The sequence below is a fragment of the Miscanthus floridulus genome, chromosome 10 (genome assembly GCF_019320115.1).
Source record: "Miscanthus floridulus cultivar M001 chromosome 10, ASM1932011v1, whole genome shotgun sequence".
Lineage (NCBI taxonomy): Eukaryota > Viridiplantae > Streptophyta > Magnoliopsida > Poales > Poaceae > Miscanthus > Miscanthus floridulus.
In genome coordinates this window covers 77,898,463-77,921,795 of record NC_089589.1, presented here as the reverse complement: position 1 = coordinate 77,921,795, position 23,333 = coordinate 77,898,463, and the positions used below count along the sequence as shown (strand labels likewise).

The window sequence follows — 23,333 nt, the reverse complement described above, 5'->3', positions numbered from 1 at the left end:
CTCCTCTCCATGACCCCATTCTGCTGCGGTGAGTAAGGGATAGTGAAGTGGCACTGGATGCCTTCATCCACGCAGTAGACGACAAACTCCACGGCGGTGAACTCCCTACCGTTGTTGGGGGTGCTTGGGAGCCCTCCTCTGCTTGGTGATGATGCAAGTGTCACAGAACTGCCTGACGTGCTTGATCACCGGCAGTCCGTGCACCATGTCCTCCTTGTCAAGCTTGTACAGCGCGTCAAAGTGGAGATGGCTGTAACGCTCATGCCAGCGCCATGCCTCATCATCCTTGTGCACGACAAGGTAGAGCGGCTGAGCCGCGTTGAGGTGGAGAACATAGAGGTGATTGGCACCGCACCAGACCTTGACCAGAAGCCGGCCACACTGATCCCAAATCCTCAGAACACCCTTGTTGATCTCCACCTTTGAGCCGCCTTCATCTAGCTAGATGAGGCTCATGATTGAATTACGGAGCGCCAGGATGTAGTAGACGTCGTGAAGCACCTGGTGCTCGTCGATCTTCGCCTCAAAGATAATGGAGCCGACGCCTTGAATTTCCACCTTTGACGCATTGCCGAACTTCACCATGCCTCTGGCTTCATAGTCGAGGTTGATCAACAGCTCGTGATGGCCGATCATGTGATGGGTGGCACCGCTGTCAAGGTACCAGCCATCAAGATTGTCCTCTCCGGAGCCAGTGTTGAGGAAGACATAGGCTCATGGCTAATCGATGTCGAGGTCGATGGCAGACTCGGTGCAGAAGGTTGAAGCTTGCGCCTTGCCGCTGCTCCCCTCTGCATCTAGCTCCAAGAAGCCATGCGCGAGAAATAGAGCAGCCTCCTCCTCTGCTTCCATGATGTTGGCCACGCTACCACACTCGCGCTCACGCCGGGGATGGGAGCAATCCCTGGCCAGTGCCCAGCGTGATTGCAGTTGAGGCAGGTGTCGTCGTGGTTCGCCTTGTGTTTGCCACTGGTGGTGCCTGCCTTGTCCGCTTGTCCTCCGTCGTCATCGTGATCTCCCTTGGGCTTATTCTTCTTGCCACCATGGGGATGCCGACGACGATCCTTGGACGATCCGGTGCCTTCTTCCTTCTTCTTCTCGAAGGCGCGCCACTGCTCGGCAGTGTACAACAGCTTGCCTCCGATGGTGCTTGGCTCGGAGTTCGGCACCTCCTCGTGGTCCGAGACCGCCTTGAGCCGCCCGGTGACATCCTCGATGGTGAGCTACTCAAAGTTGAGGAGCGTCTCGATCGACATGATGAATTGACGATCTACACGTACCTCTTCGGCATGCAGTGGAGGAACTTCTCCACCGCTCGCTCCTCCGTGAGGTTGGTGTCACCGTTGCGCGCCATCTGCTCCATCAGGTGGGTCAGGCGGAGAGCAAAGTCCTTGACTTGCTCACCGAGCTAGAAAGCGAGACCTTCCCACTCTCCTCGGAGCCGCTATAGGGTTGCCCGACGCACCTAATCTCCACCGATGCGCGCTGCGGCGATCGCCTCCCACGCCAGCTTTGCCGTGACCTTGTTGGCGAGGGAAGCGCCAAGCTCGGTGGGGACGGCAGCGCACAGAGCCTCCAAGGCACGGCGATCGTCGTCGTAGTCGACGCCGCCGACATGGACCGCCCCCATAGCCACCGAGCCTACAGCTTGACCTTCATCAGCAAGCTCCACTCATGGTAGTTCCCCTGGTGAGCATCGGCCATGGCGTCCCCGCCCTGGAGTGCGTGCCTCTGGGCTTTACCCCCAAATCTGAGATCTTATCTGTGTTCTTGGGCAACAACATGAAGAGAAAATTCCTTATTTAGCATCACAAAATGATGGAATTCCTTATTTAGCACCGAAAGATAATAGTTCCCCAATATAGCACTGATTTCGTTTTTGGTTCCCTAAATAGCACTACCATTAGATCTGACCTCTAGTGCCGTTTACTTGGTGGGGAAAAGACCGCTAAATAAGGAATTTTCTCATACATGAATATGCATAAATCATGTGAAGAACCATAAGGTAATATTAATTTTATTATCATTTGGATGGCTAAAAGATTGGCTCTTGTCCACCACTTATTTTATCAAGCTGGGACATGATAAGTTTTGACATTGTGTGCTTGTTCTAGTCCAATGCATGATTACCCTGCTTTGTAGTATGTCAGTTGCTTTTAAATTGATTGAAGGAGAAGACCAAAAATTCCATATGTAGTATTGGTATGTAGAAATAACATACCTTGGGTGACTCTTGAAGGAAAGATAGTCCTTGGAGCTGCATAATATGCTTCTTGCAGAGATCCATGACTGAGAGTAATCCGGTTTGCTTTACGAAACCTAAAGAAATCCATTGGTAAATTAGATCATATTTAACTATCTGGTGACCTTTTGGGAAGATTGCAAAATAGGTAAAGCATGGCTTCAAACATAGATCCATATAGCTATAACTTAACATCAATGATGCTAGAACATGATTTGGCACAGAGATATCCTTTGAAATATGTTCTTTCCATATATCATTGTCTTTCACTTTCATCCATTGGTCAAAATTCTTGTCCCGCAAAGTGAATCCTAGAGATTGAGCTGCTAAAGCCACACCAGCACACTTCTGAGCAATCTCCTGTCCTATAGCCCTCAACTTTTCTTTGTCATCTCTAGCTCCAAAGTCACTTCTTTGTTTAATTATATCCCAGCACATATCATTCATCAAGGGTAATATCTTGTATGGTTGAAGGTTTGCAGATATTCTCTCTGCAACACTCTCACTCCGTGTTGTTACTAAAATAATTATTTTGCTATCATCATGATATAGCATATCCTTCAAGTCCATCAACTGGAACTGATTATCCTCCCAAAGGTCATCTAAAACAATCATAATATTCTTACCAGGAAGTAGCTTTGTGAGGGAACTATGTACCACATGTCTTTCATTAGCCTGATTCTCTTTTCCAAATAGCTGTGAAACAATAGACTCACGAATTTTGTTCAAGTCAAATCTATGTGACACATGGACCCATGCTCTAGAATAACATTTGAACTTTGGATCATTATAAATCAATCTTGAAAAAGTTGCCAATGCCTCCAATACCATGTATGGGAAGGATGGAAATCTTTTTCGATGAGCTCTCAAGTAAAGAAGTTATTATTTTTGCCTTTTCTTCTTCCCTCCCCACTATGAGTTCTTCTATTACATCGGTTGATGTTTCTCGTGCATCAGTAAATTCTAGCTTAGTGCAACTTGAGCTCGACAATAAATCAGTATTCTGGTGTTGACATGTGATATCCTTTGATTCCTTTCTCATCTCTATATTGTTATTCTACACCGTCATTTCAGAAACAACTATGCCACATCCTTTCACAGGAAGCTGCAAGATTTCGATTAGTTTGTGAACAAACTGGACAATTCCATAAGTAACAATAGTTATTTAAATCGCTGAAACAATTTTCATGGTGAATATTTCTACTGACAAATTAATTGAAATGTATAATTCATATAAAAATATATACTATGTAAGAATTTTTTGTTATTTTTGAATAACTATGCTATTTTGTAGTCAATCCCAATAATTATTAATATATTGGAGGTTTGAAGTTCAAATGACATGGATCATATAAGGAATTATATTTGGACTAGAGGAAGTAGTGTTTAACTAGTATCCATTAACTTTTCTGTTTGCCTACACACAAAGTAAGTGATAAACCAATTTCCATATATAACAGAAACCACTTCTTAAAAGAAACAGTACAGTGCATTGTTTTCTCTCAGCATGCATAAGAGCTTCATACCTTTAATGCATTGTCATTGATAGTTTGAATTTACACAATAAACCGTTTTATGTTAGTATAGTTTTTTCAAGAAATAATTTAGTACCTAAAAATTTGTAGCTTTCAGTTGTAGAGAAAAGACAACGTACACATACAGTTGAGCTTTCTCCCTATCTATCAATATAGTTCAAACAATGAATATCGGTTTTGTGTTAGCCAAGTAACACTCACAAGTGGGGAATTTGGTTCCTGCCAGAGGGCAGCTTGGCCATAGGCCGCTTCATTGAATTATATAGGCAAAAGCAAACTTAGGATACAAGAAGGTCCTCAACCACTAGAGCATATTCTAACTGCATAAAGCATATACTACTTGGATGCTAAGGCATCAACTGAAAACTACTAGATAATGAATAGTAAATAGCTAAGTAAATAACTAGATACATTGAGGAATCAACACTAGGCTTAACCCTCATTTCTCCCCCTTAGCCTTGTCCTCAGCTTTGGATGTGATCTGCTTTAGGCCAATCCTCTCCCTCATCTCCTGAAACTTGGCCTTGCCCAGAGAATTGGTGAGAATGTCAGCTAGCTGATCAGTGGAAGGAATGTGATTGGCCTTGATGCTTCCACCTTCCAGGCAGCTTCAGATGAAGTGGGACTTGATCCTGATGTTCTTGCTCCTCACATGGAAGACTGGATTCTTGGCCAGAGCGAGAGCAGACTTGTTGTCCACCTTCAGCTCAACCACCTCAACATGCCTACTGAGCAGCTCTTCCAACAGCCTTGATAGCCACAAAGCTTGTGTTGCAGCAGTGGTGATGACGATGTACTCGGCTTCATAGCTTAATAGTGCCACTACCTTCTGCTTGATGGATTGCCAGTTGACCAAGCAATTGCCAAGGAAGAATAAGGTTCCGCTCGTGCTCTTACTTGTGTCAATGTCGGCGGCGAGGTTGAACCCTGGTGAAAGGTCCTTGTTTGGTTTTGGTAATTGAGTGACAACCTAAGGTGGACTAATATGTGTTTAAGTGAGATACACAGGTGATTAGTCCACAAGTACATCATGTGTGAGCAACCTATGCCATGGAGGTGAAATGGTTTGGATTTGTTGCAAAGCTCATACATGTGATGAAGGAGCTCGTTGCATATGAGACATGACATGGAGTCATGTGACTAAGGTGGAGAAGATCAAGACAACACTTGGCTTGATGGATCAGTTGCAAACATGAAGGGCAAGTTGGAGGCTTTGAAGCGATGGACCGCGTGGCGGTGAAGCTTGAGCAGGACTTGGCGCCGATGGATGAAGGCAATGGTGAAGAGCAAGTGAAGTCAAGATCGATGAACCAATACGATCATGTGATGATATGAAGTGGATCATATCATTTATGATATGGTTGGTGCATGTGTTGCATCAACATCGGAGGAGATGGAATGGAATGTGCAAGGCAAAGGTATATTTGTAGGGCAGTTCATTTCACCGGTCATAGGTGTGTAGAGAAGTTTATAACCGGGTTTAGGATAGATGACCATACTATCAAGAGGGGCAAACTTGTTTGCATATGATGATCTAGTGCTACTTGAGCGATCTAACTTTGCATACGTGTTAGGATCAAGTGGTGTGGTGAAAGAAGTGACTAACCCTTTGGGAAATGTTTGTGAAAAGATAACACACGTGCACAAGTGGTTGAACACTTGGTGGTGTTAGCACATTTGCAAAGGTGAAGAAGTTGGTAAAGAAAAGGAGACGAAACCGGGCTTGGGGTGCTGCCTAGGTGGCACCGCCTACCCTGTCCGGTGCACCGCCACCCCTATGGTGGTGCCTAGCGGGACTAGGCCGAGAAGGAGGAGTTGGGGTGGCACAGCCCTACCTTGGTGGTGGCACTGCCCTCCTGTGTCCAGTGACCCTTTGGCAAGTGGTCGAGAAGGGAGTGTTGGGCGCTGGCACTGTCAGTGGAGGTGTGCACCGCCGGGTGATGTCCAGTGCCACCGCTATGTTTTTCTCGAGCCTAGTGAGTTTGGTGTTGAGCCGAGGGGGGGCACCGCCATGGGTGCGGCGGTGCACCACCCCTTTTCTTCAGAGAGTGGTGTTTTTGTAGGGTTGGCCTGGGTGGTCACCACCACCCTGTCCAGTGACCAACGGCTAGTTTCTAGCCGTTGGAATTCGACCGTTGGGAGGGGAACCGTTGTGTTCGGTGCCCTCATAGAAACCAGCAGCTTTGGCCCAATGGCCCTATTTGGCTTGGGGGCTATAAATAAAGCTAGAGCTCAGGCTTGGGTAGGTTGCTGAGCACCCTTGAGCCTTGGTGGCTTGTGTAGGTGTGCTTGAGAGCACTCTAACTCACTTGATCTTGATAGTGTTCATCCAATCAAGTGAGCGATTCTAGTGCGTTGCACCATGAGGTTGCATCGAGTGGCACTAGGTAATCGAGTTGCAATCCAGTAGTGCTTGTTACTCTTGGAGGTTGCCACCTCCTTGATGGCTTGGTGGATTGTGAATCCATTGAAGCACGCGAGAAGATTGTGCGGTTCTCTTAAGGAGGATTTGTGAGGGGGATTGTGCTCACCCCGCAGGAGCCACAAAGAGCAACACTAGTAGAGCATGTCATTGAGCTACCCTCACTTTTGTGGTAGGTTCTTGGGGTGCCCAATGTGTGGGCTTGGTGGGTGATGCCAATTAGCTGCCGAACCACCAAGTGAGTTGTCGACACAACGGGGACTAGCGTGTTGGCAAACACGTGAACCTCGGGAGAAAAATCACCGTGTCATCCTTGTCTTCCCGTTGGTTTGCATCTCCGTTACACAAACTTGTATTTACTTTCATATACATTGCACTTGTGTAGTTGGTCTTGTAATTAGTTAGCTTGTGTAGCTTGCTAGTTACCTTCTTGCTTGTGTAGCATAGAAGTAGCTCTGTAGTTGGTCTTGTAATTAGTTAGCTTGTGTAGCTTGCTAGTTACCTTCTTGCTTGTGTAGCATAGAAGTAGCTCCCTTGCATGACTAATTCGGTTTGAGTAACCTTGTTAGTCACATTGCTTAGTTTGTGTAGCTAAATAATTTGTGCTCTCTAATTTGGCTTGTGTAGCCTTGTTATTGAGCATTGCTAGTGAGCTTAGGTGGCTTTGTGCTTTTGCTTACTAAATTGTGTAGGTGCTCCTCGGTTTGTTTGAAGTAGTAGTTGCATAGGTTTGTATGACCTTGCAAGCTAGAATTGGATAGGTGAGCACTAGCTAGCCTGGCACCTTTGTTGCTTCTTTAGGATCTTTATAAGGTGCTTGTGAACTTAGATAGAGGGGTGTAGTCTTAGCTAGACCGATAGTTTTAATTTCGCATTTATTTCGGTTAGCCAGCGTGATTAATTTTTAGAAAGGACTATTTTCCCCCCTCTAGTTCGCCATCTCGACCCTACACCTGGTGAAGTGAAGACCGAAGTCGAGGGTGCCCGCCACATACCGAAGAATGCGCTTGACAACCTATGGATGCTCCACCATGGGCCACGCCATGAACCGGCTGACGAACCCGACGGCGAACGCCAGGTCTGGGTGAGTGTGCACCAGGTAGCGTAGACTACCAATGAGCCATCGGTAGTGCATGGGGTCGACCTCCTCCCCCGTGCCATGCTTGCTAAGCCTCAGCCATTCCTCCATTGGAGTATGGGTAGGGTTGCAGCCAGCCATGCCACCGAGCTCAAGGATGCGCTTGGCATAGTGCATCTGGCGAAGGGTGATGCCACTGGCATCTTGGCGCACCTCGAAGCCGAGTTAGAAGTTGAGGAGGCCAAGGTCGCTCATGTCGAAGATCCTCTTCATTTGCGCCTTGAACGCCACCACTTCATGTTCCTCTACGCCGGTGATGATGAGGTCATCGACATAGATGCCGACGAGTAGGACAGAGCGCCTACTGCCTATCGGTACATCGCTGACTCATGCGTGCTCTACCGGAAGCCCATGTCTTTGAGCATGGCATCCAGCTTTTCGTTCTAGGCACGTGGAGCCTACCGTAGACCATAGAGAGCCTTGTAGAGGCAGTAGACCTTCCCTTCCTCTCCAGTGATGATGAAGCCAAGCGACTGCACCACATACACCCCCTCCTTGAGGTCACCATTAAGGAAGGCAGATTTCACATCCATGTGGTGGACACGCCAGCCCTCTTGAGCTGCAAGCGTGAGGAGAACTCTGATGAATTCCATGTGCACCACATGAGCGAACGCATTATCATAGTCAATCCCCTCCTGCTGGATGAAGCCGCACGCCACTAGCCATGCCTTGTGTTTGATCACTATGCCCAGCCCATACTTCTTGAGTTTGAACACTGTTGGTATAAATTAATGCACACAGATAAATCCACAAGCGCACGGATAGCGCTGTAGCTTTCACCCGAAGGTATTTCAAGTATCGTATCCAAAGGGAAACGTGTGAGACCAACTATGGTCTAACTTAACTAAGGGTAGCAACAAGGTTAGGATAAACAGGAGTATAGAGAGGATAACTAAGGTTCTCTAGTTCTGACTTGGGTAAGCTATGTCTTTTACTATTCAACTGGGGACATTACTAGGGAAAGACACCAACAGAGGATGCTTTCCTTTGCAACTATGTCTGACTTGCACCTACAGATGGGAGGTGGACTACAAAGGATCAACGAAGCTAGTACAGGCTATATAGAACTAATGTCACACATGTGATCTACCACCTTTCGGAATGCAGGGTGCATCCACGATTAACACAAGTCTAAGGACCACACTTAAACTTACGATTAATACTCTACTCCCTCTAGAACAGGAATAAAGCACTCAAAAGAGTCGTGATCCTGATGAACAATATAAATAAGATGCTTACTTGAATTAGAAGTTGATTACCAGAGAAATCTCAAAGCCAAGCTCAAGTAGAACTTGGATCTGCCAAGGTACAAGCCATAGAGAGAGCATCGACAGGCTGGCACCTCCTTCAAACTCTTCCCTCACTCCCTATCTCACTATTTCTAATCATAAGACTAAATCCTATGGACGACTAATCTTCTCTTGATAGCTGGCTCTGATCCTCATGATATGAATTAGGGTTTCAGGGATCTATTGAGTGATGGGGGTAGGGGCTAGTATATATAGGCTGGAGCATCAATTCTGGACCCTCGGATCAAACCGACTTGAAAGAACAGCGTAGATGCAATCTAGGAGGTGGTGGAGAACCGATTTTCGAAGCGGAGGCTGACTAGTGGGACCCAGAGGCCGGCCAACCAGCCCCACATGGTAGCTCCTCGGGGTCTGCTTCGGTGGAGAGCCTCCTAGAGTCTTCTAGAATCTTCACACGCTGTTTACGTGGTGGAATTCCATAATTTGCTTTGACGAATAGGTCCCCTTGATGGTTTTCTGGATAAACCCTGCTGAAAACACAGATTCACCAAAACTCATGGAATTTATTAGTTTAGACCCCTATACCTATGTTTGGTGATGAAATTAAGTACATATGCAAGTTATGTTGATGGTTTATAATTGATGTTAGGGACCATCAACAAGCTCCCCCAAGCTTAACCTTTGTTAGTCCATGAGCAAAGCTAAACTCAGCAATGGATCAGGGGTTGCTACAATGCTTTCACACCTCAAAAGTACACATGCGTTCAATCAAGAATTCTCCTCTAGATTAGAATAAACTGATCTGACTTTCAAACTTACCCATACTACCTTCAACCATTGGGCTTCTTAGCCTTCACTTGGGTCTTAAGTAAATGAAAGACAGAACGATCAAGTCACTATGTCTCAAGTTCTTTGTTCAACCATTGTTACAGAGTTTTTTTTATAAGTTTTCAAAATAAAACTCAGAGATTCTATTGTATAACACTCTCAAGTCTCTCAATATATGTGGTATTTGTGAATCCTTGCTAAGACAATAAAGATGTTATGCCTTTTTCTCTTCCTACCACTAAAGCTTATGTGGAGTTCATAAGTAGGGAGAAAGCTAGAGCATACTTGCAATGCATATATTATAAAGTCAAACCTCGGATCCAAAGAGAGATGAGTCATACAATCAAATCAAGATATGCATGTGTGTGGATATATGGTGGCTAACCTAATTCTACTATGCTCCTTGAAAACTTATCTCTCTTTTAAAACTTAGAAACACTTACTAGAGAGCAGGGGCTATCTTATTTACTTCTCTTTTTTCAGGCGGGCATTTGATTACCCATTGTTTTAGATACTCGGACACTTGTCCATTTTTTTCTCAACTTCTTTTTTTTCTTTTCTCTTTTTTTATGAATAACTTTTGCATAGCTCATGCCTATTTTCTATAACAAAGCTTTTGAGAGATAGCAACAAGAACTTTGGAGCATTTATTTGGTGGATGAAAAACCTAACAAGCATGTTTTTGTTCACTCCTAGTGTAGGAGTAAAACATTTTTGGGTGGATCTAGATGGAAGGCATGTTTCTACGCCTACCCTTAGTGTAGGAATATTGCATATTTGGGTGGTGTGTACGTGATCTTGATTTTATGAGCATGACAAACCTCGCATAAGGGTCAACAAAGCTTGACAAAAATCTATGCAAAAGCAAGCAGCATATATGTGAAAGTTTTCCTAGTCTAAATAACATGTATGGTTTTGGTGGGAATTCAAGCTTTGTCATACAGGAACTCATCATGTAATATTTTTTGTGTTTTTCAAAAAATAAATCTCTAGAACTTTAGTGTCACTTGGAACAGAATAAACAGTAGCTCAGGCCTTCTCATATCATATCCGTCAATTACCTAGACTTAGATCAAGCATATGCTACCCACGAGTTTCAAGTTCAGAGTAAATCTTTATATCAAAACAATTTTATCCAAAACTCGAGAGAATTCAAGGCTAAAAACTAGGTACTTGAAAAGAATTACAATAGAACAACTATTCATCATTTCTATTAAGAGATTTTTCTGAGTCTTCTTTATTTTATTCAGCTCTCAAAAACAAATTAAAGAAAACTAGACACACCTTTTATTTTGCTTTCAATTTTACTAGATCACACATTACTACTATAAATGCAAAGATAAATTTTTATTTTGTTTTTCATTTATCATTTTTTAAGTATTCAAAAGAAACTAAAACTAAAACAAAAGGAGAAAGAATACTTACCTGGATACACGGGAATGCTTCTCCCCCAAGCTAGCTCTTTCGGTGAGGGTTCGGTATTGTAAGTCCTTCAAACCAGACTTCTCCTTGTGAAGTTCATTGATCAAGTATCACGGTTTGCTCTAAAGACGAGGATTCTTGTGATGATGCATCTAATGGTGATGTCACCTTCTTCTGCCAAACCCATCTTTGTTTTGAGTTTTGATTTTGGTTTGATAGGTTTAGAACCTTCTCTTGTAGACATTAGAGAGTCAACTGTCTTCCCCCGCACTTTGCTTGAAGTGTGTCCTGCTCATAAGATAAGGTAGAGATCAAGTGCATGGGCTCTGTTGGTGAGAAGACACCAATAGAACCAAAACTTTATTTATTCTTCTCTAACCTTAGGCACATTGAATAAGATGAAGTTGATGTTATGTGCTTTGTTCCATTATAACATGGGTGGTAAGATTAAGATTGAGTATGAATGTTGCAATAAAGTATATTAGGCCAAAAGGGTTGAGTTTCTTAACCGATGGAAGAATTGTCTATCTCTACATAACGTATCAATCTTTACATGATTATGACTATCATCTTCCAGAGATAACATGTGCAATATTTGAGCTCATTTGGTTAAGACCATGAGATCAAGAAAATGGTGCTAGTAACAAGCTTAAAGAACAAGACATGTTAAGCTAGTCAGGTTTGATCAAGTAAATTATAACTCAAACATATTTTGTTTCTTATTTATGTGTCTACCAGAATCTACCAGAACCTTGTTATTGGAGCGTGATGACATCATGTGACAAAGAGTAAATGACTCGTGATGGTCCTTCCTATTTGCTTGAAGTTTTCCTTTTTCGGCTAGCCTCGCATCTTGAGCTGTTCATGAACTTCTTGTCTTCTAGATTGCACCATTTCTTTCTCATCCTTTTGCCATGCCATCTTTCTACTCTTCGATCTTTTGACACCTGGTTAGACCTTCCACCTCACTCATTGTTTTATGCCTGCAAAGGATTAGTGTACAACACATACCTAAAGGAAAATACAATTTTGAAACATGGGTTATTTGTCTAGAATTTTGTAATTCGCTCTATGCTAATAAAAAGATAGTGTTAGAATTATTTTAGCATAGTTTTTGTTTATCATGTTCTATACAAGCATGGCTTCAAGACAAAGGTAACTTGTAGCTAAAGACAAAGTGAATGATTTTTTATACTTACAATTCTTTCATCCATGATGAATGAGTTGTGTCTTCTTTGTGCCATGTTATTGGAGTTCAACATCTGCCTTGCTTTATCTCCGATTTGAATTCATCTCGTGACTTACCCAAATTGAATTGAGAATTTCTACAGGGGTTAGTCCAACAAAATATCCAGTATCTGCTCAAGCAATTTTTAGTTCAACAACCAAACTGGACTCCATGTCAAATTTGATTAAGGAAGGCATTTTAACCTAAGCACCTCGCTTAATTTGAAAAACCTTTGGAAGTATGCCGAGTACTTTCAAACCAAACTTACTATGGTAGACAAAGGTAACATAAAAGCACTATAGAGATTTACTCAAACGGAGATGACGCCTGTTATTTAGCAAATTGAGCATGTCTTAAAGGTAGAGACAACCAAAATAATTTAGCAATATGGCAAGAGATTTTTTTAGGGAAGTCTGTCCCCTAGCTTGAATTTTGCAGAAAAAAACAAGTTTGGATAGATGTGATTAAATGTTGCATGATAATTGGTTGGACATACCTTGCGTTGTCATCCCTTATTCTTTTTGCTTCAGACCTAGAATGGTTAGTGACAAAAATACCCAAAAAAATATTTTCACAATTATATTTCTATGCTCACTTCACAAAGGCATCACAGCAAAAGGTGAAAGTTCATGATATCTCCTGAAAGTGCTTGTTTTAGGGCAGAAGCTCATCCTTGGGAAACCTTCGAATTTCGCTTCTAATTGGTGAAGTAGTTTCCCTTCCATCACCAACCTTTGTGTACCTATCTCAAGATTTATGCCAATGAGATTTGTAATATTTATGATAAACATATGCATCTACAACCGCCCTTTTAAAGTCTTTATGGATAGGGAATACGAGGGTGATGAAGATCTCGTGTGTGGCAATGTTGGAGAGACTAATTGATTCAGGAAATTTCTCATACGAGCATGGATTTGATGAGGTGTTTATGAAGTAGCTTCCATGCTCGTTGATGTAATCTTCCTTTTCAAGCTCTAAGGGTGTTTCTTCATGAATGTCTATAGGTGGAAACATTGTCTCCATCATTCCATGCCTATGACATTCATTGGTCGTTTTATTGTCCAAGATTTCCCTTGGATTGGTGACTCTTGGGTTGATCTTGTCCAAGACCTCGTCCATCATTCAATGGCAACGACACATAAGTTCTTAATATCCTCCAGCCATTGTTGTTGCTCTTCTTGGTCTTCCTTATGGCCTTCATGACTCCTATGCTTTAGTTGTCTTAGTGGATTTCTAGGGTCATCATGAGTCTTAGGAGAAAGAGCATAAGAGGGATCATCGGGGTCAAGGATGGGTTGAGAGATGGGTTCAGATAAGACATCTAATGTGGGCATAGAAGGGGAGAGGATAGGAATGGCTTCTAGATGGCTCAGCTCTCCTTCTATGGCATCACTTGACATGCCATCCTTGAATTCTTCCCAATAAGACATCTAATATGGGAATAAGGACACTTTCTTAGAGATCCCTTCTTGAGAAGATTTGAATTATATTCACTCGAAGGTCTCTTATGAAGATGAGAATTTAATGTTCTCCCAAAATCAACACCAAAGAGGTCATCCTTAATTTCAACAGGGATTTACAAAGGTGGAATTCCTTCTTCTCTTAGGGGATTTTGGGGTATTGGTGGTTCAGGATTGATAGCCAAATCTTGGAATTGAAGTGGTTGTGATTTGGCTATCAAAATTTCCTCTTCTTGTTCGGGAGATAATTTCTTCTCTTTCTTGGGGAGTTCATTATGAATGCTAGTGCATGGAATCCTTCCACTAATTTTATCAAGCATAGCCCTTACTTCACTAGTAGACAAATGAAGGAAAGCTCCTTTAGAGGCTGCATCAATGGATTCCATGGAGTCCTTGCTAAGACCCATGTAAAAATGTTGAAGAAGTATAGGGTCTTGAATGTCAAGGTCCGTGCCAGTGATGATGAGTTCGTTAATATGATCCCACGATGTACCAAGAGATTCTTCTTCTAGTTGTCTAAAACTTAGAATCTCTATTCGAAGGCTAACCACTTTGGAGATGGGAAAGAAACATAAACAAAATTTAGAGCATAGCATTTCCTAATCTACTTGCATACTTCCTACAGTTTGACTATACCATGTTTTAGCTCTACCCATCATAGAGAACAGAAACAACTTCCAACTTAAGGTCTTGTCAGACATGCCAACAATATGCAAGCATACATAGGTCTATTCAAACTCTTGTAGGTGTGAGTATGGGTTTTCATTGTCTTCTCCCGAGAAGGATTTATCCTAAATCAGTTTTATTAAACACGGGCGCAGCTCATAACCAGGTGTTATGATAGGCTCTGAGAATTCAGGTGGCTTTAAACTTGCGCTCGTGGGTTTAGCATATTGATAGATAGGAGTGGAATCCATGCTAAAAAAAATTAAAACAAAAGAAAGAATAAAAGATAAAAGGTTAAGCTAGGCTTGTAGTTAATTCAGCAACCGTTTCCCCGGCAATGATGCCAGAAAGCTTGTTGTATAAATTAATGCACACAAATAAATCCACAAGTGCACGGATACCGCTGTAGCTTTCACCTAGAGGTATTCCAGGTATCATATCCACAGAGAAACGTGTGAGACTAACTACGGTCTAACTTAACTAAGGGTAGCAACAAGGTTAGGATAAACAGGAGCATAGAGAGGATAACTAAGGTTCTTTAGTTCTAACTTGGGTAAGCTATGTCTTTTACTATTCAACTAGGGACATTAGTAGGGAAAGACACCAGCAGAGGATGCTTTCCTTCACAACCGCGTCCTACTTGCGCCTACAGACGGGAGGTGGACTACAAAGGATCAATGAAGCTATATAGTACAGGCTATATAGAACTAATGTTACACACGCAATCTACCACCTTCCAGAATGCAGGGAGCATCCATGATTAACCCAAATCTAAGCACCACACTTACACTTACGATTAATACTCTACTCCCTCTAGAACAGGAATAAAGCACTCAAAAGAGTCGTGATCCTGATGAACAATATAAACAAGATGCTTACTCGAATTAGAAGTTGATTACCAGAGAAATCTCAAAGGCAAGCTCAAGTAGAACTTGGATCCGCTAAGGTACAAGCCGTAGAGAGAGTACCGACAGGCCGGCACCTCCTCCAAACTCTCCCCTCACTCTCTATCTCACTATTTCTAATCATAAGACTAAAACCTATGGAGGACTAATCTTCTTTTGATAGCTGGCTCTGATCCTCATTATATGAATTAGAGTTTTAGGGATCTGCTGAGGGAGGGGTGTAGGGGCTGGTATATATAGGCCGAAGCATCAATTCTGGACCATCGAATCAAACCGACTTGAAAGAACGGTGTAGATGCAATCTAGGAGGCGGTGGAACCGACTTTTGAAGTGGAGGCTGACTAGTGGGACCCATTGGCCGACCTATAGGTGGGGCCAGCTAGCCCCACATGGTAGCCCCTCGGGGTCTGCTTCGGTGGAGAACCTCCTGGAGTCTTCTAGAATCTTCCCACTCTATTTACACAGCGAAATTCCATAATTTCTATTGACGAATAGGTCCTCCTTGATGGTTTTCTAGATAAACCCTACTGAAAACATAGATTCACCAAAACTCGTAGAATTTATTAGTTTAGACCCCTATACCTATGTTTGGTGATGAAATTAAGTACATATGCAGGTTACGTTGGCGGTTTATAATTGATGTTAGTGACCGTCAACAAACACCCACTTCAGGGTGATGGGGCGATGGCCATTGGGCAGTGGCGCCAGCTCCTAGGTGCGATTCTGCTCCATGGACTTGATCTCTTGCTCCATTGCCGCTCGCCATACCGGATCACCTTGTGCCTCGGGGAAGTTGGTAGGCTCACCGACATGCGTCAGGTGCAGCTCGACGAAGAGACATTGCGGCGATGGAGGCAGAGATTGATCGCCGATGATGTTCATCATCGTGTGGTAGCATAGAGGCTCATCGTCATAGTAGGCGTCAATACAGTCCTCATCATCCTCTAACGGCGTGGCATACTCCACTTGATCGCCAGTCGCTGCAGCTACCACTGGTGTAGGTGAGGTAGCAGGGGAAGCAGAGGACGCCTGAGGTGGTGGTGGTGTAGCCGGCTATGGTACTGGAGGAGTAGCCACAGCTACTGATGTCCCTCCGGGCTCCCTGGACTTGGTGACGGCGAGTGTGACGCAAGTGGTGGTGACGTTGGTGATGTAGTTCTAGCCACCACCGGAGATGCACTTTGTGCTCCCCCTGCTCCTCTAGGCCACCAGTACTCGACGGTGAAGTCACTCGCCACCAATGTCGAGCTGCTAGGGTCTAGTGTGGACCAGTCCTAGCCACAGCCCTCATTGAAGATGACGTTGTGGGCAACCTTCATGCACTATGTCACCATGTCCAGGATGTGGTACGCCTTTGCTCCTTCCGCGTACCCGATGAAGACGCCAGGCTTGCCATGATCGTTGAGCTTCTCGAGGTGTAGGCGACGCAGCCGAAGGTCTTTAGGTGGCAGACCACCGGCGTGCGCCTGTGCCAGGACTCGTAGGTGGTCTTGCCCAGCAAGCTTCGAGTCAGTGAGCGATTGACCAGGTGAACTACTATCTTCACCGCCTCCCCCTAATACTTGGTTGGCATCCTCCTCTGCTTCAGCAGCGACCAGGCCATAGCGACCAAAGTCTGATTCCAGTGTTCAACCATATCATTCTACTAAGGCGAGTAGGGCGCTGAGAAGTGGCGCTAGATGCCCTCATCGGCACAGTAGGCAGCAAACTCTGCGACAGTGAACTGTTGCCATTGTCAGTGCACAGCACCCGAAGTTTGTGGCCGCTCTCCTTCTCTGCTATAGCCTAGACCTGCTTGATGGCGTCCGTGGTAGCATCCTTGGACAGTAGCAAGACAGCCCACATGAAGTAGGACGTGTCATCCACCAGCAATAGGAAACAGCACCGCTCGCCTAGAGTCGCCGACATCACGGGTCCACAGAGATCACCATGAACAAGCTCGAGCTGCTCCTGCGCATGGTACACTGCTTCGCGGGGAAAGGGTGCCAGCGCTACTTCATTGTGACACAGGTGTTGCAGGGCTACTCGACGTGGTTGATCACCGGCATCCCACGCACCATGGCCTCCTTGCCAAGCTTGTGAAGCACCTCGAAGTGGAGGTGGCCAAACCGCTAGTGCCAACACCAGGCTTCATCATCCTTCCTTGTAGCAAGGCAGAGTGGTCGTGCCTTCTCGAGGTGGAGGACATAGAGGCGGCTTGGGCCGGATGGCAAACCTCGACGAGAAGTCGCCGACGCCGATCCCAATTTCTGAGCATGCCCTTGTCGATCTCCACCTTGGACCACCTTCATCGAGCTAGCCAAAGCTCATGATGGAGTTGCACAGCTCCGAGAATGTAGTAGACGCTGTGTAAGACGCGGTGCTTGCCAGTCTTGCCCTCAAACACGATCGAGCCCACACCTTGAATCTCCACCCTTGACGTGTCACCAAATCTCACTGAACCATGAATAGAGGTGTCGAGGTCGGAGAAGAGCTCGCGACGGCCGGTCATGTGGGTGGGTGGTGCCGCTGTTGAGGTACCATCCGTTGAGCTTGTCCTCAGCGGAGCCAGTGTTGAGGAAAGCACGGGCTTGTGGCTCCTCGATGTCGAGGGAGGCATCGGTCTTGGAGTAGAAGCCTGAAGCTTGCACCTTCCTGTCGTTCACCTCTACATCTAGCTCTAGGAAGCCATGGGTGAGGAAGAGAGCTGCATCATCCTCCTTTACTTCTGCGACGTGCGCTGCTCCGCCATGCTCGCGTCGAGGATGGGGGCAATCCTTTGCCCAGTGATCGGTGTGAAAGTAGTTGAGGCAGGGTGTCGTCATGATTCGCCCTACGCCGCCGCCGCCTTCTCCCCTTGCCCGTCGCCGTCATGATCTCCCTTCGGCTTCCCCTTCTTGCCACCGCGAGGACGCCGGCGGCGTTCCTTGGATGAGCTGGTGGGGCTGGAGCCTTCTCCTCCTCCCTTTTTCTTCTTCTTCTTCTGCTGAGCGAGCCACTGCTCCTTGGTATACATCAGCTTGCCACCGATGGTGATTGGCTCGGTGGGAGGTGCTTCATCACGATCATCCACCATCTTTAGCCTCCTAGTGACCTCCTCAATAGTGAGCTCCTCGAAGTCGAGGAGCGTCTCTATCGCGATCACTAGCTGGGAGTACTTTCTTCAGCACCGCGCGTACCTCCATGAGGTCCTCGTCACCATGGCAGGCCATCTGTTGCATTAGGGTGGTAAGCCAGAGCGCAAAATCTTCAACTTGCCCACTAGCACGAAAGAAGAGGTTCTCCCAGTCGCGACGCAACCGATGCAACGTCGCCCAGTGGACCCGATCAACCCTGATGCATGCCACGGCGATGAAGTCCCATGCCTCCTTTGTCGTGGCCTTGTCGGCGAGCGGAGTTCCCATCTCTGTAGGCATGACGGAGATGATAGCCTCTAGCGCCCACCGATCGTCATGGTACGGCACCACGCCACCCTCGACAGCCTCCTAGAGCTGGTGAGCCTACATCTTGACCTTCATCAGCAGGCTCCACTCATGGTAGTTGGTCTTCGTGAGCATCGGCCATGGCGCACCCATGTCAGACTCCTTATACACCGTCTGGATGGCCGTAGGAGACCCACGATGGCCTCCGCATCCACAATGGTGCTCCGACGACGGTGATGGAACGCGGCGTCGGTTAGGACTCCACGATCCTCTAGGCTGCCTCTCCCATTTCTACGTGCAGTGCGGCGGCTGTGGCTGTTGTGGCCTAGGCCACTGCCGCTGCCTGCTTGGCTGTCTTGATCGCCTGTGTGGCTGTGGCCTCTGCAGCGGCCAAGCGTTGGGATGGATCAGCATCTGGATCTGCCACACCAGCAATGGGGTTGATCACCGCTCCGTTGCCGGCGTTGGCGGCAACGGCTGCGCGGTGCGCACGTTCGCTGGAGGTGGACATGGCTCTAGCTCTAGCAAAACCTAGGCTCTAGATACCAATTGTTAGCCAGGTAACACTCAAAAGTAGGGAATTTGGTTCCTGCCAGAGGGCAGCTTGGCCATAGGCCACTTCATTGAATTATATAGGCAAAAGCAAACTTGGGATACAAGAAGGTCCTCAACCACTACAGCATAATCTAACTGCATAAAGCAGATACTAGTTGGATGCTAAGGCATCAACTGAAAACTACTAGACAGTGAATAGTGAATAGCTAGGTAAATAACTAGATACATTGAGGAATCAGCACTAGGTTTAACCCTCATTCTAGAGGCTCGAGAAATTGTATTAGGCTCTTGAATTATGTAGTGATCAACACTTTTTGAGAAGAAATTACTAATATGATAGAAGAACAAAACAAAGGGAACTGATTACATCATTGGACATATAGTAAGACTGTGTCCCTGACCTAGATACCTAGTATATGCCTTCACAAATGATATTAATTACCTTGTCAGCCCCAATTTCAATCTCATTAAGCTTCTCAGTGATCTTCACTATGTCAGGCCTTTTCTGACTTTCTTTGTCCATACATTTCAATGCTATCTGAGTGCATGTCTCAACTTGGCAGCAGTATGCTTCAAGCAGGGAATCACTACTACTGCAAGTTTCCTGCAACTTGTTCCTCCAGATCTCTCGGACCTGATAAATCAAATTGTCAAGCAGATAGATACTATTTCAATGTAAATATGACGTATAATTAGATTAAAAATGGTCCTGATCTTAAGATGTATTATTTCTTACTTGATCAATATACTCATATGAAGGCATGTCGGAACTTTTAGGGTAGCCCATGGGCCCTGACACTATCCTTATCATTACAGCACCCAAGCTGAATATGTCAAACTTTCCTGAAATTTCACCTCCGTGGATGTATTCTGGTGGCTGGTAACCACTGCATTGCATCACATGCAATGAATTTGTAATGCACCGAGTTTGTTAAGTTATAAAAGAGATAAGTTCAATAGAGGTATTCGACTTACAGCGTTCCATAAGGATTGTGGGTGGTCCGTGCTATGTCTTGACCAAAGATCTTGGACAAACCAAAATCTGCAGTCTTTGAAACCATATCCTTATCTAGCAATATGTTGTCAGGTTTGAGGTCAAAATGGTAAATAGGTTCTTCTAAATCCTTATGCATATAAGACCCTCACAAATCCCCTTGATTATTTTGAACCGCATGTGCCAGTCAAGCTTAAGTTCACAACACTCATCTATAGTAGTAAACAAAAATAATAATCAAATGCAATATACAAGACAATATTCTTTGTAGGCATACTGAAAATGGAGCAGCTGTACCAGAAAGATGTTTTTGTAGACTCCCATTGTGCAAGTATTCAAAGCAGAGCGCCGTATGTATCTCATCAACAAAAACCTTACTTCCATCTAACTTGATAAAAGGTTTTCTTTGTTTCATAACAATACCCAAGAACCTTTACAATGTTTTGATGGTTAAGCTTCACAAGGGTATGGAACTCATTTTGAAACTGCTTGTTGTCTGGGTCAGCATAACAAGGCTTCAACTTCTTCACAGCAACATCCTCTTCGTTTTTAGTGACTCCCTACCAAATGTATGTTGTCAGTAGTTAGTACAAGTTGACCCCCTTATATATTTGGTAAAGCAGGACATGTAGGGGTTGGGTTTGTTTTGTTTCATGTTACCACATCCTGAAGATGGTTATTGTCCACGTTGATATAGTAATACCATTTCATTTCGAAACACTACACAATTTTTGTTGGCTAGACATATCTCTACTATAATGGACCAGTCGAAATTATACTAGGCCTCCAACCATTGCGCACCCAGAAAAATGCACACATGAATTCAGCACCATTAAAATCAAGGGTTAATCAAACACATTAACCAAATACGATGGCTACAATTCGATGTGGGATGCCAGGCTTCTCACCCGCATTCTCACCCCCGCACCCTGCTCGCCCTTCAACGCGGTGTCTGCCATTCAACGCTCCATCGAAACCAATCATCATCACCGAAACAAAAACCTGGCCGCCCCATCCACGATCATTTCAATCCTAGGCCGACGGCACAAGAACCGCCCAGAACCCCACCGCCTCCTCCGCCCCACCCTCACCAAGGACCGTCCTCCGACCTCGCCTCCTGGTGCCGGTCCACACTACGGCGCACGCACAGCCCCCACCCTCCTCCTCCTCGACGGCACTTGAGGCAGGCCAAGGAGATGCGCGCGACCAGCTAGGTCTTCTCCGTGGGATCTGCTCGAGCCGGCGTAGCCCCAGCCCGCACTGCGCGCAGCCCCACCCCGTCGCACTCCCCACCCCGCGCCGCACGCAACGAGATCGGGAGGAAGAATAGGAGAGGTAGTGGAGGGAGGGAGTCGTACGTCGTGGATCGAGGGCGCCTGCGGATCGCCATCCCCTCTCGACGGCGGCTGCGGTGCCCTTCCCCATCCGACGGCCTTGCGTGCGTGGGTGTCGGCGACAGGCAGCTGCCCTCGAGACTCTGGATCCGTGCTGGGCGGACGCGGTGGTGGCGGATTCCCTCGGGACAGCTATGGATCGCGGCGATGGCGGTGCCAGGCATGGACGTGGACGAGCTACAGCTCTACTCCGGCACTGGAGGTTGTCGGCCGAGGTATGGAGATGGATTTGGTGGTTAGTCACCGTTGCGTGAGTAGTTCTCTGTGAATTCTTCGATGCCGAGGGCATCAACGCAGGAGGAGGTGCAGATGAGGACGTGAGCAACCGCTCGCTGTGGCCCAATCTTGAGCTAGCACTGTATGCCACCCCCTCCTCCATCGGTCGGAGCCGCAATTGCCACGAACCCCATCACCATCACGAGATACAGTGTCAGAGGTCCGGCCGGCGGAGAGTAGTGATGGGGTGAGAACTCCACAACTCCGAACAACCTGCTTCTTTCGAATCTTCACTTGTTCAATGACCAAACAGTAGTTGGGAATAAGACGGGGTTTGGATGGGATATTTCTCATTTTTGTATTTAATTATCTGACAGAAATAAGCAACTCTAACATGTTCGTATGAAACTTTTTCTTGCAGTTTCAGTGAACTCATGTGTAAACTCATGTGTACATTATGGAGGCTTATAATGATGCAAGCCGGCTAAGTGAGGAAGTGTGGATTGTAAATTGATGTGGCTATTGGATTAGAGTATTAGTGTTGCCCACTGCTAATTTGGTGCTGATCATGTACTGGTATTGGATAACTGTTGTCTCAAATGCAATTTCATTGTCATCATACCGTGGAATTGGAAGCTGACTAAATGCTCTATTGTTAAATTCCTAGGTTTCATGTATGGTTAGTGATGATGCCATGATATTGATTTTGGGCACCTGAACCTTGTTGTTGGACACGGGAGAGCTTGACCCCAATGGCAATACACATGAGAGCTTTATTATAACAGTTTTTGCAAACTTGAGTGTATGTACCAATTAATTTTTCTCTAGAGTGGTTAATTATATTTCTTCTAATTATTAACTATTGTTATATAAGTCCAAGCAGCATAAAAAGTGAGGCTGTGCCTATTATAAATGCATTGGAAAAGAGAAACTAGAACTTGACTTATATACTGAACACCCATCATCAATATGATCATACTGGTGGAAACTTGGAATTGAAGGCAAAATATGGTGCAAAGGTATAGCTTTGGGCTATTTTCTTTGTTCTTTCTTTTCCTGTATCAGTGACTCTAATATAGTATGTGACAGTGACACAATGAAAATGTGTATTGTTTATGAGATAAAGTGAAGCCAATAGGGCTATACCCAAGGATGGACTTGTTATGAGTGTTTATAGCTATATTATTCTTATCAATAAAGTACCTGTTAAATTCAACAAGATTTATAGTTTTCAAGATTGAATTATATAACTGAAGTTTAGAAGTAAGCAGATACTAATGGCTATGCCTCAAGCTTGAGCGTGACTTCTGTCTGCAGTAGCAAATCTAAGTTTCGATGATTTTCTAGGTGATTTGAAGGAAACTGTTTGATCTTTCATGCAAGTCTTTTTCTTTAGTTTTCATTGTTTCTACACTGGATTGGTTCTGAGAAGGATAAGGACAAAATACTTGGCATTGACATCACTATTAATGAATCTGATTTTTTGTTTTTTTTTTGTTGCAAATTTTATCTTGTTTTCTATTTTACCGTAGCGTTAGCATGGCACACTACTATCAGAGAATAAAGATCGGCCCACCCTTCTCTACTTCAAGGGGCAAAGCATAGGCATCGGATTTGTGCCTTTTATCACTCCATTTAGCACTCGGCCTATTTGTTATCCTTTTATCAGTAATCTAG

General features: G+C 45.1%; 3 protein-coding genes across 3 annotated transcripts; all 3 read right to left on the bottom strand.

Annotated features, from left to right (window-relative positions):
- Nucleotides 1-1,465: 1,465 nt before the first annotated feature.
- Nucleotides 1,466-3,073, bottom strand: LOC136488907 (putative disease resistance protein RGA1). The gene is made up of 3 exons (XM_066485680.1): nucleotides 2,436-3,073; nucleotides 2,222-2,319; nucleotides 1,466-1,653 (listed from the first exon to the last, which is right to left on the bottom strand). The coding sequence occupies exons 1-3, from the start codon at nucleotides 3,071-3,073 to the stop codon at nucleotides 1,466-1,468; spliced, it is 924 nt and encodes a 307-aa protein (XP_066341777.1).
- A 1,143-nt stretch (nucleotides 3,074-4,216) lies between these two features.
- LOC136488906 (secreted RxLR effector protein 161-like) lies at nucleotides 4,217-7,388 on the bottom strand. Its single transcript, XM_066485678.1, has 3 exons — nucleotides 7,230-7,388; nucleotides 4,430-4,747; nucleotides 4,217-4,333 (listed from the first exon to the last, which is right to left on the bottom strand). The coding sequence occupies exons 1-3, from the start codon at nucleotides 7,386-7,388 to the stop codon at nucleotides 4,217-4,219; spliced, it is 594 nt and encodes a 197-aa protein (XP_066341775.1).
- An 11,434-nt stretch (nucleotides 7,389-18,822) lies between these two features.
- LOC136488905 (cysteine-rich receptor-like protein kinase 43) lies at nucleotides 18,823-20,185 on the bottom strand. The gene is made up of 4 exons (XM_066485677.1): nucleotides 20,028-20,185; nucleotides 19,789-19,939; nucleotides 19,495-19,686; nucleotides 18,823-19,035 (listed from the first exon to the last, which is right to left on the bottom strand). The coding sequence occupies exons 1-4, from the start codon at nucleotides 20,183-20,185 to the stop codon at nucleotides 18,823-18,825; spliced, it is 714 nt and encodes a 237-aa protein (XP_066341774.1).
- Between the last annotated feature and the right edge of the window lie 3,148 nt (nucleotides 20,186-23,333).

Coding starts and splice junctions, on each gene's coding strand:
- LOC136488907 (XM_066485680.1), bottom strand. CDS start 3,073: ATGGTATTGGAGGCATTGGCAACTTTTTCAAGATTGATTTATAATGAT. Junction 2,320..2,435: donor CATGTTCTAGCATCATTGAT/GTTAAGTTATAG, acceptor GGATTTCTTTAG/GTTTCGTAAAGCAAACCGGA. Junction 1,654..2,221: donor TCCTTCAAGAGTCACCCAAG/GTATGTTATTTC, acceptor TTGCTGATGAAG/GTCAAGCTGTAGGCTCGGTG.
- LOC136488906 (XM_066485678.1), bottom strand. CDS start 7,388: ATGGAGGAATGGCTGAGGCTTAGCAAGCATGGCACGGGGGAGGAGGTC. Junction 4,748..7,229: donor GGTTCATGGCGTGGCCCATG/GTGGAGCATCCA, acceptor AGTCCACCTTAG/GTTGTCACTCAATTACCAAA. Junction 4,334..4,429: donor CCAAGAATCCAGTCTTCCAT/GTGAGGAGCAAG, acceptor TCCACTGATCAG/CTAGCTGACATTCTCACCAA.
- LOC136488905 (XM_066485677.1), bottom strand. CDS start 20,185: ATGCATAAGGATTTAGAAGAACCTATTTACCATTTTGACCTCAAACCT. Junction 19,940..20,027: donor CACAATCCTTATGGAACGCT/GTAAGTCGAATA, acceptor GATGCAATGCAG/TGGTTACCAGCCACCAGAAT. Junction 19,687..19,788: donor CATATGAGTATATTGATCAA/GTAAGAAATAAT, acceptor TTGATTTATCAG/GTCCGAGAGATCTGGAGGAA.